Below are 17,234 nucleotides of genomic sequence, written 5' to 3' on the forward strand. Positions count from 1 at the left end.
GCATTTTAGGCTGAGATCATGGTGGGAAGTTTTTGCATACTGTTGCTTCTGTGCAATGGATCTCCAGAAATTGTTATGTTTGCAGCGGGATATTTGTGTAGTGCCTTCTACCAAATAAAAATAAAAATAAAAATGTACAAGACTGTGAATTAAAATGTCAGGAATAAGGTAGGAATTCCAAATGTAACTCTTGCCCCATTTTGCCCAGTATAGCTTACTGCAACTAGTAGCATCTCTTTGGGATCTCAGGCAGAAAGAGGTCTTGCTCATCATCTCCTTTCTGATCGTTTTAACTGGAGCTGCCAGGGACCGAACCTTTGACCTTTTGCATGTTAAGCAGGAGCTCTACAGCTGAGCTATGAATCCCTCCACTTGGTTTAATGGAGCTTTCTTCCTAGCCAGTATGTTTTGGAGAGCAGCCTCAGTGTTCATTTCGTGAAGGATCAGGACTTGTTATCCATACTGTACGAAATTGTGGCGGGATTTATTTTTTAAAACTATTTCTTTGCTCTCCAAATCTGCTCTATTTTAGAGTAGAAAATGGAAAGGTAGCTAAATAATTTTTAAAAGAAATGGCAGATTATCAGTGCGGATTCAGTTTTGGATTTTGCGTCGAAACCACTTAACTTTTGCACAAATGTTAGGTGTTGCAGGTTGCTCAAATGTTTTTAGCTGTTAACTGTTGTCAGAATGTGTTAACTTTTTAGAATGCTTTAAAAATTGTTTTGTAGATTTGTTTTCTGCCCTGGGCTCCATCAAGAGGAAGGGTGGGGTATAAATTCAATTAATAATAACAAACAAAATCTCAACATTTTTTGTTAAAACAAGAAAGAGTGTATCATATTTGCTGCAGCAAACTAACATGGCATCCTGTTTGGAATATTTTATTTTACTTGTTTATTTTAAGGCATTTATTCTCCACTTTTCATTATATGTCTCAAAGCAGCTAACCCCCCAATATAAAAAATTAAAAACATAGACTAAAACATCAGAGATAGGAACATTAAAAGAACATTCATTGTGCAAAAACCTCCTGAAACGGTGGTTTTAACCTGTCATCTGAAACTTACCAGGGATGGTACGGTATCTGCTTCTGAAGGGAGGAAGGTTTTTCCACAGAGCGTGACTCCTTGCTGAAATGAGTTGTGTTTCCAGTCCTTGGGGGAACCACTAATTCTCCCTCAGATGATCTCAGTGGTTGTTTTGGGTCACGTGGGTTTTTCTTTCCTTTTACAAATTAAATCACAAGGCATTACAAGACCTGCTTGGCTGCCATTTCGAATGTGAATGTTTTTTTGTGTGGTAGGCTTTGGGGAGTACAGTGGTACCTTGGGTTACAGATGCTTCAGTTTACAGACAGTTCAGGTTACAGACTCCGCTAACCCAGAAATAGTACCTCGTGTTAAGAATTTTGCTTCAGGATGAGAACAGAAATTGTGTGGCGGTGGCACGGCAGCAGCAGGAGGCCCCATTAGCTAAAGTGGTACCTCAGGTTAAGAACAGTTTCAGGTTAAGAACGGACCTCCAGAACGAATTAAGTTCTTAACCCAAGGTACCATTGTCGGAGCCAGCCGTTACAAATGGCGCAGTTTAGCATAAAATAAAGACACAGAGAGCCAGCAATATTTTCAGGATGGTATGAGCAGCTCCTTTCGAACTTCTCTCTCCTCCCGTAGCTTTTTTGTTCTCCTTTGTCTCTCTCCAGCCGCATGACCGTTTTCCAATGTCTCACGTTACCTCATCCGGTCAAGGCTTTTATTGCCCCCATCACCATATAGGGTCATCACTGCCCAGAGGAAACACAACTCCATTTAAGGTCAATACATTCCAATACATTGTAAAGCTCAGAGTGCTGGTCAGCTGAGGTCAGGGGGCACCCTGCAATATTACAAGCCTTTGCCGTGGCTTTATGACTCCCACATACCACTGTATCTTCTTCTTTGGAGGCAATCTGTTCAAACTTGTAGGTGTGCACTTTTCACTAAGAACATAAGAGCCCTGCTAGAGGAGACCAAAGGCCTATACAGTCATACCTCGGGTTACAGATGCTTCAGGTTGCATTTTTTTGGGTTGTGGACAGCTGAAACCCGGAAGTACCAGAATGGGTTACTTCCGGGTTTCGGCAGTCGCGCACGCACAGAAGCACTAAATCACACTTTGTGCATGCACAGAAGTACTGAATCGCAATCTGCATCCTGCACGGATCACATTCGCAACCCGAGCATCCACTGTATAGTCAGGCATTCTGTTCTCACAGTGGCCAACCAGATAAAAACATAAGGACATTAGACAAGCCTGCTCAATCTGGCGAGCATCCTGTTCTCACAGTGACTGACCACATGCCTGTGGGAAGGCCGACAAAGTCATAATAATAAACAAATAAGAACAAAAATGTCCATCCCACCACTGAGACCATCAGTAACTATCCAGCCTCCCAAAATTTCAGCACCGCTTGCAATGGTTTGACCCCTTTCTGTTTTAACAGTACAAATTCTACAAATACCCTCCATGTCTCCTCAAAATCATTTCTCCTGCATATTCCCCCACCTTACCTTAATGGCACATGTTAATTTATCATTGATAGCTATATCCCATACCTTTTTATACTATTCCTCCATTTTTTTTATTCAGCTTGCCCCTTCCACTTCCTAGCTATAATAATTTGTGCAGCTGTCAATAAATTTGTGAATGAGTCTTTCATAGCCTGTGAACCTTCCAACTCATCATAAATTGATAGTAATGCTACCTCTGGACTTTTGGTCAGCTTTAACCCAGTGATTTCTGTTATCTCCTTAAACACCCTATGCCAACATTTTTTAAAAAACATTTCTCCCCCCCCAGCACATGTGAACACAATTCCCTGTTTCCTGGCATCCCCTCCAACATAACACCGAATATTCCTTGTTCATTTGATTTAATCTGACTGTTGTTAAATACCATCTCCAAATTAATTTCTAACAATTTTCTTTTATTCTTATGGTGCTTCTGACACTGGAGGTAGAACCTAGCCATTGTGGCTAGAAGTGGTTGATAGCCTTTTCCTCAATAAATTTGCCCAATCCTCATGAAATGCCCACAAGCAGCACCCTCCTGCTCATGGTCACTGGTATACAGAGGCATATTTGACACTGGAGGTAATGTAGCCATCATAGAATCATAGAGTTAGAAGCCCTAAACGACCTCGGCTCAGTATACCTCAAGGAGCATCTCCATCCCCATCATTCTGCCTGGACACTGACGTCCAGCGTCAAAGGCCTTCTGGTGGTTCCATCATTGTGAGTAGTGAGGTCACAGGGAACCAGGCAGAGGGTCTTCTTGGTAGTGGCACCCGCCCTGTGGAACGCTCTCCCATCAGATTTCAAAGAAATAAACAACCATCTGACATTTAGAAGACATCTGAAGGCATCCCTGTTTAGGGAAGTTTTTAACGTCTGACATTTTGTTGGAAGCTGCCCAGAGTGGCTGGGGAAACCCAGCCAGATGGGCGGGGTATAAATAATAAATTATTATTATTATTACCGTTACTATTATTGCTATTGCTATTATTATTATTATTAGGGACCCAAGGGCCATCTGGTCCAACCCCCTGCAATGCAGGAATCTCAGCTAAAACACCCACGACAGGTGGCCATCACGACTAGTTGCAATTAATAGCCTTGTCCTTTGTGGATTTACCTATAAGCTGTTGTCATCAATGTCTCCCTTGAGCAAAACGCAAGATCTCAAGTTTCAAGGGTTGCCCAGCTCCCTTTCATAAACTGTGTGTGTGTGTGTGTGTGTGTGTGAGAGAGAGAGAGAGAGAGAGAGAGAGAGAGATTGCTGCTACCTCAGCTCCATGTCTGTGCTGTTGTGGAAACAGATCACCTACTTTTTTGGGGGGAAATTAGAATCATAGAATTGTAGAGTTGAAGGGACCCTAAGGCTCATCTAGTCCAACCCTTGGCCAGGCAGAACCCCGAGATTAAGAGTCGCATGTCGCACCGATTGAGCTATCCTAGATTATAGTACCCAAATGAATATCATTCATTTTCTGAGGCTGCGCTTATCTTACTACCAAGCCTGCCCAAGCAGCTCCAACAGATGCAATTTATGTATAAATGTTTAAATATCTACATAATTCCACATGCGAAATAAATGCCCAGCACTCATACTGCTGTTCTTTGAATTGCAGGTATTTATGAGCCGCCATTTCTTATACTACTGCAGTGAACCTACCCTGGATGTGAAGATTGCCTTTTGTCAGGTGTGTGTTCCTTACAGGTAAAACAAGGTACAGTATATACTTGTACTTTCATATTTTGCTGTCAGTATTATGGTAGATTCAGCAGGAGTAATAACTCACAGCAAAACTGGATGAAGGGAGTCTCCAGCATAAAACTGAGAGAAATATGAGGATGTTTTACATATATAGGCTATACTCAAGATTTGCCAGCTGGAAGCCTTAGGATGTATTGCAGCAGTTCCCAAACTTTCCCCCCTGTGGACCACTTGAAAATTGCTGAAGGTCTTTTGTGGACCACTTAATGATTTTTCTTCCTGTTCCAGTAGTTGTAGTGCACTGTGCTAGATGTTGTGTAATCTCTATTTATATCTTCAATTGCTTCTTTTATTTATTATATATTGCATTTTATCTTACTGCAATTTGAATCCAAGTAGATTAAGCCCCCAGTGTTGCTGGGCGAGAGATGCAATTCCACAGGAACATTTCTATATCTTTGGTGGCAGTGTGACAAGGTGTATTGCTTTTGGTCAGCAGTCTTCGAAGAAATGGGATTAATCTGTAATATAAAGATAAACCCAACTCCTTTGTTAGCCTTGCTAGGAACAAACAGATGAATCAAATCAACCTTTATCTCATTGGGAGATGCTGGCTTAGAAATTGCTAAATGTTGGTGCTCTGCAAGAAGACTGTCAGTACGCTCATGGTGTGCTCAGGTGTGGCCTGTTGCTCTGACCGAGAAATTGACCTGCCAAGTCACGGTGGCCAAAGGCAAGACAAGTCCTTTATCCTTCTAGAACACCTGGCATCCATTCATCTCACATAAGAGAAGCGACAATCAGTTGAGACAACCTCTCCAGACCCATGGAAACAGCTAGCAGCGGTTCTCAACCTGTGGGTCCCCAGATGTTGTTGGACTACAATTCCCATCATCCCTAGCTAGCAAGGCCCAGAGCTCAGGGATGATGGGAGTTGTAGTCCAACAACATCTGGGAACCCACAGGTTGAGAACCGCTGATAGAGAGACCTATTGTATTAGAGTTTTTAATATGCATTACAGACGGGTTCTAAATAGCGGCTCTAACTTTTTCAAAGGAATGACAGACTAGCTGACATTGTTGATGTTTGTTGCCTTTTAAATTAAATCTCATGCTCCCACAGAGCAAGACAGCTGATTATTTTCTTTTTAATGTATTTTATTGCTCTGTCACATTTCAGAAACATAAAGAATCAGCTGTCCTGTTCTGTGGGAGCATGAGATTCGCAGTGAAGGCAGGCAGTGCCCACTCCAGAGTCCAAGGATTTTAGTCAACTAACCTTCGCTCAGAGTAGACCCATTAAAATTCATGGCCATGACTAACTTAGGCCCTGTTAGTCGAATACAACCCCAAATCAAGCAGAAAGCATATAGGACCATGGACAGCTCCAAGAGGCCTCCTGCTTAAACTGCTTCAAGTGATCTTTTTTTTTATTATTATTAAGGATTTTCTTGTTTTACAGAAGTGTAATGCCTCGTGTATTTTTTTTCCATGTAACATTTTTACAAATCCATTTCATTTGTTGAGGCATTAGGGGGAGAAGAAAAAAAAGAAAGAAAGAAAGAAAGGAAAAAGAAAGGGGGAGTGGGGGGAGGGAAGATGGGTGGGGGTGGGGTCGGGTGGTGATGTTTCTATTATGCTTAATGTATGTAGAGTTTGGTGTCAGCGTTACTTGTGTTCCTTTGGTGGTGAGAGAGGTTGGGATTGGCCTAGGGTGTGATTGTTTGCTTGTGATTGGCTGTGGTGATCTTTGTTTTCGTGTGTGAGTGAGGTGGGTGGGTGTTTTGGATCAGGTTAGCCATATCAAGTGATATCGTCTCTGCAGGGAGCTGTAATAAAAGTGGCTTATCTCATAGTGAATTGAAGCAACATGTAGGCTGAGCAGGCCTGGAGTATGGTGGGCTCTGTCTCACTGGAGGAATTGGACAACTGGTTAAAGGGCTTCCGTTTATTTTTTTAGTCTTTGGCTTCTGCAGGGCTGGGGAGGTAGAAGGGGCTCATCTTCTGATGTCCTGAGCCCTGAGGATCTAGCTTGAACCTTGTCCTCGTCTGAGTCTTCCACCACCCCTGATTGTGGGTCATGCCATCAGCCAGCGTGTAGACTCTCTCATAGCATTGTGTAAATAACCTCCATTTCTTTGCTGTAAAGAGGGTTTCTGTTATTTCCAGCCTTCCCCCCCCCCCAATACATTTTAATTGACTTAAGTTCATGGCAGCCTGGTGCAGAAACTTTTCATGCCACTAGCTGGCACAAATAGTAGTCAATTATACTCATCAGCACTGAGTGTTACAACATCAAAAAAGTGTTTGCTGGCTATCTCTATGAGGGGTGGGGATATAATTTGAAGTAGCTCTGACACAGCTAGTCTTCTGGAACTAAATTGCCCTTGAATATAGGAGCCCTAATAATTTAAAGTTGGGAGACTGAAATGAATCTCAATAAGCTAAGCAGTTACGGAACAAGTATTAAGTTGCTCAGGTCTTAGATGTGCTTGTTAGTCAAGGGGCTGCCTGTTAGCATTCATATGTGTCTAGCCTAGCGACAACCTATCAGTGTAGAGAATTTCCATTATCAAAGTGAAATTGGGTTGTGCTGTTTGTTTTGATACCCAAAGAACAGCATAGGACCTTTCAGTCTCATCATTGATTTCTGTCGTTTGATGTGCAGCCAGTAAACTTGGCTTTCAAAGAAATCACCTTGAAAGTAGGGTTGTATCTCAAGATGTGACCCCAATTTAATACCTTACCAGGTATAGGTAACAGAAAGGTGGAAAAATATATATCAAAATGCAAATAGTAATTGCTCTGAAGCAGTTATTTCATATGAGGCAAGAGAAGATGTAGGCATGTTAAAAAATCTGTATTAAGTGTTGTGAGTTAAAGTTACTAATTTTTTCTGCGAGCTTCTCATTCTTGCAATTTAGGGATGACTGTAAATCACGCAGTCACAATACTCCTTGCTTCAGTGGATAAAATGTGTGAGATGCAGATTAAAAACCCTTCTCAACTCTGAAGATTACTTGGTACCCTTGGACAAGTTAATATGGCACAGATTAATTTCCTTCCTGTGAAGCTTACAAGAAGATAACTTGGATGTGCATATTATGGGTTACCATTTTAAGCGCCTTCCTATATTAACATTATTCTGCAACCTGAAATCTAGCACAGTAGGAAAAAGGCTGAACTACAAGTTACTTCTCTTAGGTGCCAACTTTGCACCTGCAGGAAGAACATTGAATTCAGATAGCCATGTAATGTGCATCTCAGGAGTGACACTGAAGGATGCTGAATTTAAGGATGAATGCACCAGCCCATGTGTATCCCATCCCAGTTCCACATGGGACTGAGCTGAATGAGGCTTATCTGCTCTGTTTCCATGTGTTTCTGTTTGTTTAGCAAACAGATATTCATACGCTGTCAATATATATATATATTTTAAGGCTTGGAAGTTAACTTTAATGTCTTCAGACTGAAATTCCAAGGCGAGTTTGGAGAACCTTGCCTGGGAAGGCCATCGTAGGGTGTTTTAGGGAAGCAAAACGATTTCCAGTAAGAGCGGTGACATTTCAGAGAGGCTTTTCACCTCTGTACATATGATGATCATAATGGTAACCAGATAATTTTCTCCCGACCGTGTACTTCCTCTGTATGCAGACATGCAAACAAATGGTTTCATTCCCCTGAGTGTTTCTTTAACCACTAACTAACTAGACAAAGACCTGTTAGGTCTGGCCCTTCTGTCCAGGCTCCATTAAGACGGAAGAGTCTTGCGTAATGTTGCACATTATTCAAGCAAAGTGCATTAACTTATCAGTACTCTTCCGTGTTAGAACCAGATCTTTCATTTTGCATCCTCTGCCTCCAGTCTATCAACATCAGCTTAATGGCTATTGAAATTGACTGAGGTGAATTGCATACATTAATTGTCCAGAGGACTGCGGTAATATGGGTCGGTTTCATTCTCTAAGTTCATATAATTGATTTTAACATCCGTTGATTAAAAATAACCAGCTGTCTGGTATGCAGTCAAATATAAATTTCAGAGCATTTGCTGGAAGAATTCTTAGGATAGGTATTTGTTTGGAAGAGCTTGCTTGGTTGCAAAAACCATATGGCTCATTCTCTGCATTGCAGTTTTAAGGATGGAGATGGAGGAGATGTGCAGTGAAAATGCTAAGCAAGCAGGCAACTCCATTATCCAATACCTTGATTCCCTGAATCTTGTTATTATATAAAGGGAGACCATTGTTCCTTCTGTAATTTTTTTAAAAAAAGCATATTCAATTATTGTTCCATGTTTCTGTGACGTGGTTGTAAATCAACACTATGCCAATGCACATCTTCCCCAAATTTTCTTCTACCACTCTGTCTGTCATTAGAGCCCCTCTCTCTGGCCATTTGTCCTGTTGCAAAAATGTCACTAATTTGTGTGGAACTGCTTCACAAAGTGACCCACTTGCAGGTGGATAGGTCCTGAAAAATGTCCCCAGGCAATTACTGTATTGGCTTGAATATAAGCTTCACTTTCCCCCCCAAATTCCAACCGTGAAAAGTTAAAGTGCAGCTTATATTCACAACCTTGCGGTACGCAACCAGGACCATGTCAAAGCAGTGCCTGCCCCGTGCATTAAAGGTGCGGCTTATATTCGGGTGCGGCTTATATTCGGGCCAATACGGTATTAGCTGGAGCATCGCGTATAAAATCCACAGAGAAATGTGTAGAGTAGTGCAATTTTGGAAACAAGGTTTCCGCAAAAGTAAAACTTCAAGCAAACTTCCAGGCCTTGATTAAAATCCAGTAGCACCACCAGGGGCCAGATAAAATTGCTTTGGCCCAAAGAATATCATCTGGCTGTTCCTCTCCTACTGCATTAAACAGTGACATTGTCCCAGATTCAGAAATATTGTCCTGCGTACTTTGCCATCTGGCTGCTTCATCAATCATCTTCTTAGGCACCTATTACTACTTTCTCCCATAAGGCTACTCTGATATCGGCAGCACACTGGGCACTGTAAAAAAAACAACATAAAAAATGATAGTTTAGTGTGCTGAAAAATAATTTGCTACTCAGAGAAAAAAACAATTACTCATCTGGCGAATGGGACACATTATGGAAGTTTTCCAGGCAGAATAATTGCAACAAAGGAGAGACAACAAAACCAAACTCTTTCCCCCTCCCTTCTTTTTCTTTCTTTCTTCTTTAAGTTAAGAAGATAGGCTCCAAGAGGATGTGCCTTCTTTTCAGAAACTTAATAAGATCGTGGCCTTAGCTGGAAAATGCCATGATTGGGCAATTCTAGATTCTCCGAGGAGCTGTCTGAGGAAGTCACGGTGATTTTCACTCCGTTTCTGAAGCCATTTTGTACACAGGGAACCTCCACATCCTTCATGCACATGCAGGCTTGCTCATGCATTCTGTTGTTGTTTTTTGTGATTAGGTTGCTTTTGAACCTGCCTTAACTAACATTCCTATAGTGTTCTCCAAGATCAAACAGTTCGCAAGATCATCTACCCTGCCCCACAATGAAGCTGCCACACCTTTTGTCCATTTTGTTTTGTAAAGGTAAAGGGACCCCTGACCGTTAGGTCCAGTCGCGGACAACTCTGGGGTTGCGGTGCTCATCTCGCTTTAGGGAGCCGGCGTACAGCTTCCGGGTCATGTGGCCAGCATGACTAAGCCGCTTCTGGCGAACCAGAGCAGCGCACGGAAACACCATTTACCTTCCCGCCAGAGCGGTACCTGTTTATCTACTTGCACTTTGACGTGCTTTCAAACTGCTAGGTTGGCAGGAGCAGGGACCGAGCAACGGGCGCTCACCCCGTCATGGGGATTCAAACCGCCGACCTTCTGATCGGCAAGTCCAAGAGACTTGGTGTTAGACCACAGCGCCACCTGCGTTTTCTTCTGTATCTACTCCTATATTCCCTGCTTTGACAGTACTGTTCTCTGGGGGGATGGCAAGGCCCCTGGCTGTTTTGCAGCATGCCCCCAAACTCCTGCCTCTTTCCCCACTATAACTTCTTTCAAAACGAAACAAACAAACAAAAAAACCCCACTGCTTGCAGTTTGCGTCATCTGTGAAAGCCAGGGATTAGGACCAGGACTTTGGGAGACCAGGATTCAAATCACATGCTCAGCCACAAAGCTCACTCTGTGACCTTGGGCCAGTCACTGCCTCTCAGCCTAACCTGCCACATAGAGTTGTTGTGGGGATTAAACGAGTAAGGGAAGAACCATGTATGCCACCCTGAGGTCCTTGAAGAAAAAGGTGGAATGAATGAATGAATGAATGAATGAATGAATCTGTGTCATGGCCTGTGCCCCATTTTATTTTTATAAGGAAATGGGAACAGCCTTGCTTCAGGATCTCCAGTCTTTCTCACAGTCTGTTATGTGATCTTTTTAGCTGGAGTTGTCATGGGACAGATCTTGTTCTTGTTGCATGCAAAGACTGCATCTACCGCAGCGCTGTGACCTTCTCCCCAAGTTTGCTTTTAATGCATTCATTTTCTGATAAACCTGCAGAAAGCAAACCCCATAAACATTCCATTAATATTTTCTTTAGCTTTTGCTCTATGATATATTTAATTTTACAAAAAAAATTCAAGGGGGGCGGTGTCAAAATTCCCAGTACACATGTGTCATTTGCTGTAAGTGAAGAGCACCAGAATTTCCATCAAGCACTCTAGAATGTTTATAGGTCTCCATGCTCCATTATGCCTTCTCCACACTTCCTGCACCAGCTCTGAAAGATTTCATATAATCATAAAGGAGATGATTGAATTCCCAAAGCTACATGATGGGCTGTAAAATGTGCCTTTCACTCTGATAAACACCATTCTTTCAACTCTAACCCCACTGAATTCAGTCAGCCGTAGTTTCTCCCGCTCGTGGACTGTTGTATATGTTGACAAACTTTTCCTATTCTCCTCTTGCTGTAAGGATGGAGGATTTAATACTCAAAGAAGTGTAAACTGAAAAAAATAATAATTTCAAAAATAAGGAAGGATTGGCCTTTAATAGATATTTGGATATCATGCCCTTTGACTTGGAAACTATTGCCCCAAGTTATTTTTAATTTTTATATTCTGCCCTTCCTCCCTAAGGCTGGCAAACTGATATACAATTTAAAACCAAAGCCAAAGCAAAACCATTCTAAAACAGATTAAAACATTCTGAAAACAATTACAGTTAAAAAAACTTTCTTCCATTCAGTGATCTTGAGCTTCTCAGGAACAGTGTTCTTCAGCCACCAAATACCTGGGCAAATAGGGATGCTTTCACATTCTTCCTGAAAGTTAATAATGATGGAGAGAGGTGCACTCTTTTAGATGGAGGGAGTGCATTCCACAACTGAGGAAGCAGCACTGAAAAGGCCTTGTCTTGGGTCAGTGCAAGTCAGGCAGCTGCCCAGTGGTGGCACCACTAATAAGGCCTTACCTGCTCATCACGAGGTCTGAGGTAGTTGGTAAGGTAAAGGACCCCTGGGTGGTTAAGTCCAGTCAAAGGTGATTATGGGGTTGCGGCGCTCATCTTGCTTTCAGGCCGAGGAAGCTGGCGTATGTCGGCAGACAGCTTTCTGGGCCATGTGGCCAACATGACTAAACCACTTCTGGTGCAACGGGACACTGTGATGGAAACCAGAGCACACGGAAATGCCATTTACCTTCCTGCCACAGCGGTATCTATTTATCTACTTGCAGTGTTGTGCTTTCAAACTGCTATGTTGGCAGGAGTTGGGACAGAGCAACAGAAGCTCACCCCATCGTGGGGATTCGAACTGCCGACCTACCAATCGGCAAGCCCAAGAGGCTCAGTGGTTTAGACCACAGCGCCACCGTGTCCCTAGGTAGTTGGTACTGGTATTTTAGGTGCTTGGGTCCCAAGCCATTTGGGCCTTTATATGCTAGTACTTGTTAGCATCCGTCTGTCTCGAGAGACAGTGGAGTGCATCTCTGGGGGTGAAGTCAAACCACTGCATTAGCAGCACTGAAGTGACTTCCCCGGAGCACAAGTCCTAGGCAGTGAGTATGGAGCTCCTGGGTTGCCCAGAAGGTAAGACACCCCCCCCCCCGCAGCCTCACTGTTGTGGTCCAAAGGAAAGCAGATTAATATGTCTGGCATGAGCTTAGCTGCAGGAAGGAGGTGTACAAGGTGCTATTCAACAGTCTTAGGGACTCCACTCTGGATTTGTGTAGGGTTTATTCCTTAGCCTTTTCTTCTCCCGAAAATATCCCAGAAGGCAACAGAGGTTTAGGGTCAGGGTTTTCCTTCTCCTAGATGGGCTACCTTCCCAGGCTGATGAGCCCCATCTGTCACTCACTTTCCTCATCTACAGTATGTGCAGAAACCGCCTTCTTGACCATTGGGCCCACTATTTAAGTGGCCTCGAGGCCTTTCAGTACATCTCTGTCTCATTAAATCATACAGGAAGCTCAATTTCTTTGAGACAGGGATAAAGCTGCTTCTTCTTCTTCTTCTTCTTCTTCTTCTTCTTCTTCTTCTTCTTCTTCTTCTTCTTCTTCTTCTCTCAGCAATTCTTTATCTTTGGTCATGTTGACAATCTTCCTTTGTAACGTATACCAATTCTCTCAAGCCACAAATGGAGACAATTCAATGAAAATGGGCGGAAGGTCTCTAAAAACCATTGATGTTTTTAATAGTTTAGCATCAATGCTCCGTGAAGTTAGCCATTAAAATGTTTAAATTGACCTTGTCAAGGTCACTTGGTCTTTGTTTTGCTTGAGTACATTCTGTCTGCTATGAGTGGCCGTTATCTCCTGAGAATGACCATCCTCTGCAGGATATTTCCGCTTAATTATAGGTAACTCGTTTAGAGGATGTGTTTGAAACTCCCAAATAAATGTGACCGTTCAAACAGAAAATATGATTTCCAAGAAGCAATTAAAAATATTATGGTAAATTAAGAGTCACATGGTGAACAAAGCACTTTGAATTTTCCACCCTGAATTCTCCTCGGGGTGCAAGCCTGCTCTCTATGCACAGAGGACAGAGTGCAGAGGCTCCCTCCATTCTTGGTGTGCATGACACTGGGAAATGCAACATTCTACCTTCATGCTTGTAAGATGTCAGGGCAATCAGGCAACAGAGCCTAGGTGCCTTCTGTGCCACCAGATGTCAAGGCAGGAGTTGGGAGCAGGTCACCAGTGACTCACAAGGTATCAATGAAGCTAACTCTTTATTCAAAGAAATGAAACAGTGCACGTTTAGTGATCACAGCAACTCTTCCCAGTAGGTCTTGTCTCAATGAGGACTGAAGGTCCTCACCTTCCCACAGCTCTGTAAGTCTCCTCCTAGCCCAGGTCCTTCCCAAGCAACCTGAGACTTCTCTGCCTTGTCTGTCTTTGCTCTGCCCTCTTCCTACCTCCCTGGGTTCTGGGAGCCCAGGGTGGAGGGAAGCTGGTCTCAGCAGGAGAGGGAGACACCAGGGTTTCTTCAGCAGCCTGCATCATCTCTGCCTTTTGGCCCCCCTCCTCTCCAGCCTCTGCTTCTAGACTGCTCTCTGCCACAGCCTCTTCCTGCTCACTAAACCCTGTTACTTCTTCAGCTTCCAACACCTCTTCCTCCCAGTCTCCTCCCCTTTCTCCCTCTGATCACCACCAACCCCTGGTCATGAGCCTTCTTCCCTTGTGGGTTTCCTAGCTGGTACCTTCTACCATTCCTCAGCATCCAGCCAGTCCATGACACTGGGAGAACTTTCATGCTGAGGCAATACTTGCCCAATCTCTGCCATGTTGCTGCATCACCCATATGGATTCTTCATTCCAGTCAGGACCATGGGTCTCAATTGACCAATAGGGGCCCCTCCTGACTGAATGCAAGTCCTGCTCCAAGCAAGTCCTACTCAACCTGAGCAGCTTGTCTGATGGTAACAATACAGATGGCCTGGCCTGACCTCATCTGTTACAAGACCTGTGGTCTGGTTTTTACTACTGGTATATTCTTGCCACTGGCCCTTTGCTTCTCATCTACCCAACTCAGTAACCAGTCACCAGCCCATTGTCTGACTATTTCTCTGTTGTCTAACCTTAAGGTAAAGGTAAAGGAACCCCTGACCATTAGGTCCAATCATGACCGACTCTGGGGTTGCGGCGCGCATCTCACTTTATTGGCCGAGGGAGCCGGCGTACAGCTTCTGGGTCATGACTAAGCCGCTTCTGGTGAACCAGAGCAGCACACAGAAATGCTGTTTACCTTCCCGCCGGAGTGGTACCTATTTATCTACTTGCACTTTGACGTACTTTCGAACCGCTAGGTTGGCAGGAGCAGGGACCGAGCAACGGGAGCTCACCCCGTCATGGGGATTTGAACCGCCGACCTTCTGATCGGCAAGTCCTAGGCTCTGTGGTTTAACCCACAGCGCCACCCGCGTTTTTCTGATCTGGTCCAGGCTGTCTGTGACCATATCTCCTGCCTCTGGCCCATTTAGCCCTACAGATCCTAGCTGTAGATTGCCACAAAGCTAGGCTCCAGGTCCAACAATACAGTGTAAAGGCAACTGTGTTTTTGAGTACATGTGTGTGAGAGTTTGTAAGTTAGGCTGAGAGATAATGGCTTCTTCAACGCCGCCCAGTTGAAGATACAGATAATAACAACCGACCTGGTGGCACAATTTCACAAACAGGTTGGCCTCCACGACTTAAACTTTACGAATAAAACTTTACCATTTCTCATTTAGGCTCTAAAGCACATTAGGAAGACAGAAATGTTAGAGATCACCACAACTATGTGGTTTTAATTATTTAACAACTGCTGTTGCTGCGGAATAATTATCATTATTAATCACTTCTATAGCCTGGTTAGTGTAATATACTTTGCTGTCTGTATCTCATTCATTATTATTGATAAAGCAATTTATTTCCTTGGGTCAAGGATTAATTCATTCTCCCACGCGGCTGATGTTATTGGGTGATGGGTATAGTCTCCTTGAAATGGAAGGTCCTTTTTCTGAATAAAGTGACAAAACAGATTTCAAGGAAATCCCTATATATGGGCTGTACTTGTTTGAAACATTGTCAGTTGAGAGCACAAACTTGTAATTTATTACTATCCCATCCTTCTCCATCAAAGATGGACCCAAATCAGATAAAATAACAAACTTTGCCAAGGCCTAGGGGGCCCAAGAGGCAGAGAATAGTCAGGCTGGTGCAGAGTCGTGGATGTCTTTCCCTCCGGCTGTGACAAGCTCCCCTCCTCCCAGAACCAGGAGAGGCATGAAGAGAGTGGAGAAGAAGTTAGCATCACGTAGGTGCAGTTTCAGATTGCTTTGGGAAAGACCCGGGAGAGGAGGAGACACAGGCAGCTGTGAGAAGGCAGGGACCTTCAGTCTCTGCAACTGCTTCATAGGAGCAAGACCTACCAAAGAAGAGTTGGTGTGCTCATTAGGCCTGGCACTCCTGAGCAGACCTTGCTGCTTCTAATAAAGAGTTAACTTCACTAACTCAGTGTGATTTATTGCTGGCTTGCTCCTGACATGATAACTTGCAGAGCAGTCTTAGCTATGGAAAGCTGGTATAACTTACACCAATATAAATCACACTGGGGTCAACTACCCCTATTCCAAACTCTCTTCAGGTTGAATTTGACTTACACCACCATTTTTGCAGGCTAAATTTTCCTGGTTTGCTATGTAACATGACTGAGATGAAAGTGGTTTGGAACAGGTGTAACTTTGTCCTGTCCTGCCATGCCCCTTTCTCAGGACTTATACCGGTGTAAATCCCACTTGCTGAGTTCTAGTTGAGCCAAGGTCGGGGATCTCTTCAGCTCCACTGAAGTGAGGGACAGATCCTGAGAAAGCCCAGGATCTGCTGAATCCAAACCCTCCAATCCTGGTGAATCTTGGCTTAGGGTTGCACAGTTATCCTCCTTTCTTGACACACCATGTCGCTTGGCTCACTTGGCTCGAATGTTTAAAGCTTTCCATCTGCTCATAACTTTAATTCAGTGCATTGATTCTCTGCTTATATCATGTTGTATTATGGATCGAGTAGACTAATCTGTATCAAAGCAAGGCATGGCGGGGAATGAGCAGGTTATTGGCTGTGTCTTACAGAAGGTTGTTGGACTAGATCAGGGCAGGTGGCTTATCCAGGGCCCTGCAAAACTCCCTTCTTCCCCAAAGAAGACTTTTGTGGCAGTGTAGGACTGCTCAGGGAGAAGGAAGGACTTTTCTGGACTGGACGTGGCCCTTGCCTTTGATCCTTCCATCAAAGAGTACAGTATACTGCATTGACTCATGGTTTAGCTCAGCATCTCAAACTGGTGTCTGACACCTTTTTCATGGTGGAGCGAGTCCACCGGCGCCTTTGAGATTTCATTAGCTAGCTAGGAGATAATACAGAGAAACCGTGCCTGCAAGCAGAGCTCTCCTTATTACGATCAAAGCTTCCCAAATATGAGCAGCCCATAATGAACAGATGGCAACCTGGCTCCTGGCACCTGCAAGGCACAGCCTCAGAATGCTCTTTTGGCTGCTCACCAACCTGCAACTGCTGCTAATAGTACCGATAACACAAATAAAGGGTGATCTGGGTGTTTTCCGAGAAAACAATAGAGGAAAACTCACAGGGCATTAAAGTAGTACGATTCAATTTGCTCTGCAAATTTGCTTTTTCTCGGCCTCTTTTGTCCTCCTGGCATTCCTGGATGGTTCCTCTCCACCCGCCACCCCCCTCTCTCCTCCTTTCTCTCCCTTGTAAATACATATTCCTGCTGGGTGGCTTGCAAAAATAAATACATTCAGAAACTCTAATGTAATTAAGAGGAAGCTAATTTTGGCAATTAGCCAGGAATGTATTAACATGCTGCGCTCAGTCTGGTTGTGGGTGGAGTGGCCCCCCTCCCTTTGCCCCCTGAAGCACTATTGCAAATGACAGAAGCCCCTCTTCTGTCTGCCCCTCCCTCCCTGGGTGTAATGACAGGCATCTCCATATGCTACCTTTTGCATTCTGT

At 43.8% G+C, this 17,234-nt stretch overlaps 1 protein-coding gene across 8 annotated transcripts in view; it reads left to right on the forward strand.

The window, feature by feature from the left end:
* MAPK10 (mitogen-activated protein kinase 10) overlaps nucleotides 1-17,234 on the forward strand; it is a 236,496-nt gene that overhangs the window by 129,052 nt on the left and 90,210 nt on the right. For 6 of the 8 annotated variants that reach the window (XM_081020953.1, XM_081020954.1, XM_081020952.1 and 3 more), the window contains one exon: nucleotides 4,172-4,243. In XM_081020953.1, the coding sequence (XP_080877079.1) occupies nucleotides 4,178-4,243 (66 nt within the window). In that variant the 5' untranslated portion in view covers nucleotides 4,172-4,177. Of the gene's footprint in view, nucleotides 1-4,171; nucleotides 4,271-17,234 lie in introns of those variants that run through there. The other 2 variants (XM_081020957.1, XM_081020958.1) reach the window with 2 other exon arrangements.

The sequence above is a fragment of the Podarcis pityusensis genome (genome assembly GCF_964106645.2).
Source record: "Podarcis pityusensis genome assembly, chromosome: 9".
In the NCBI taxonomy this organism is placed as follows: Eukaryota; Metazoa; Chordata; class Lepidosauria; order Squamata; family Lacertidae; genus Podarcis; species Podarcis pityusensis.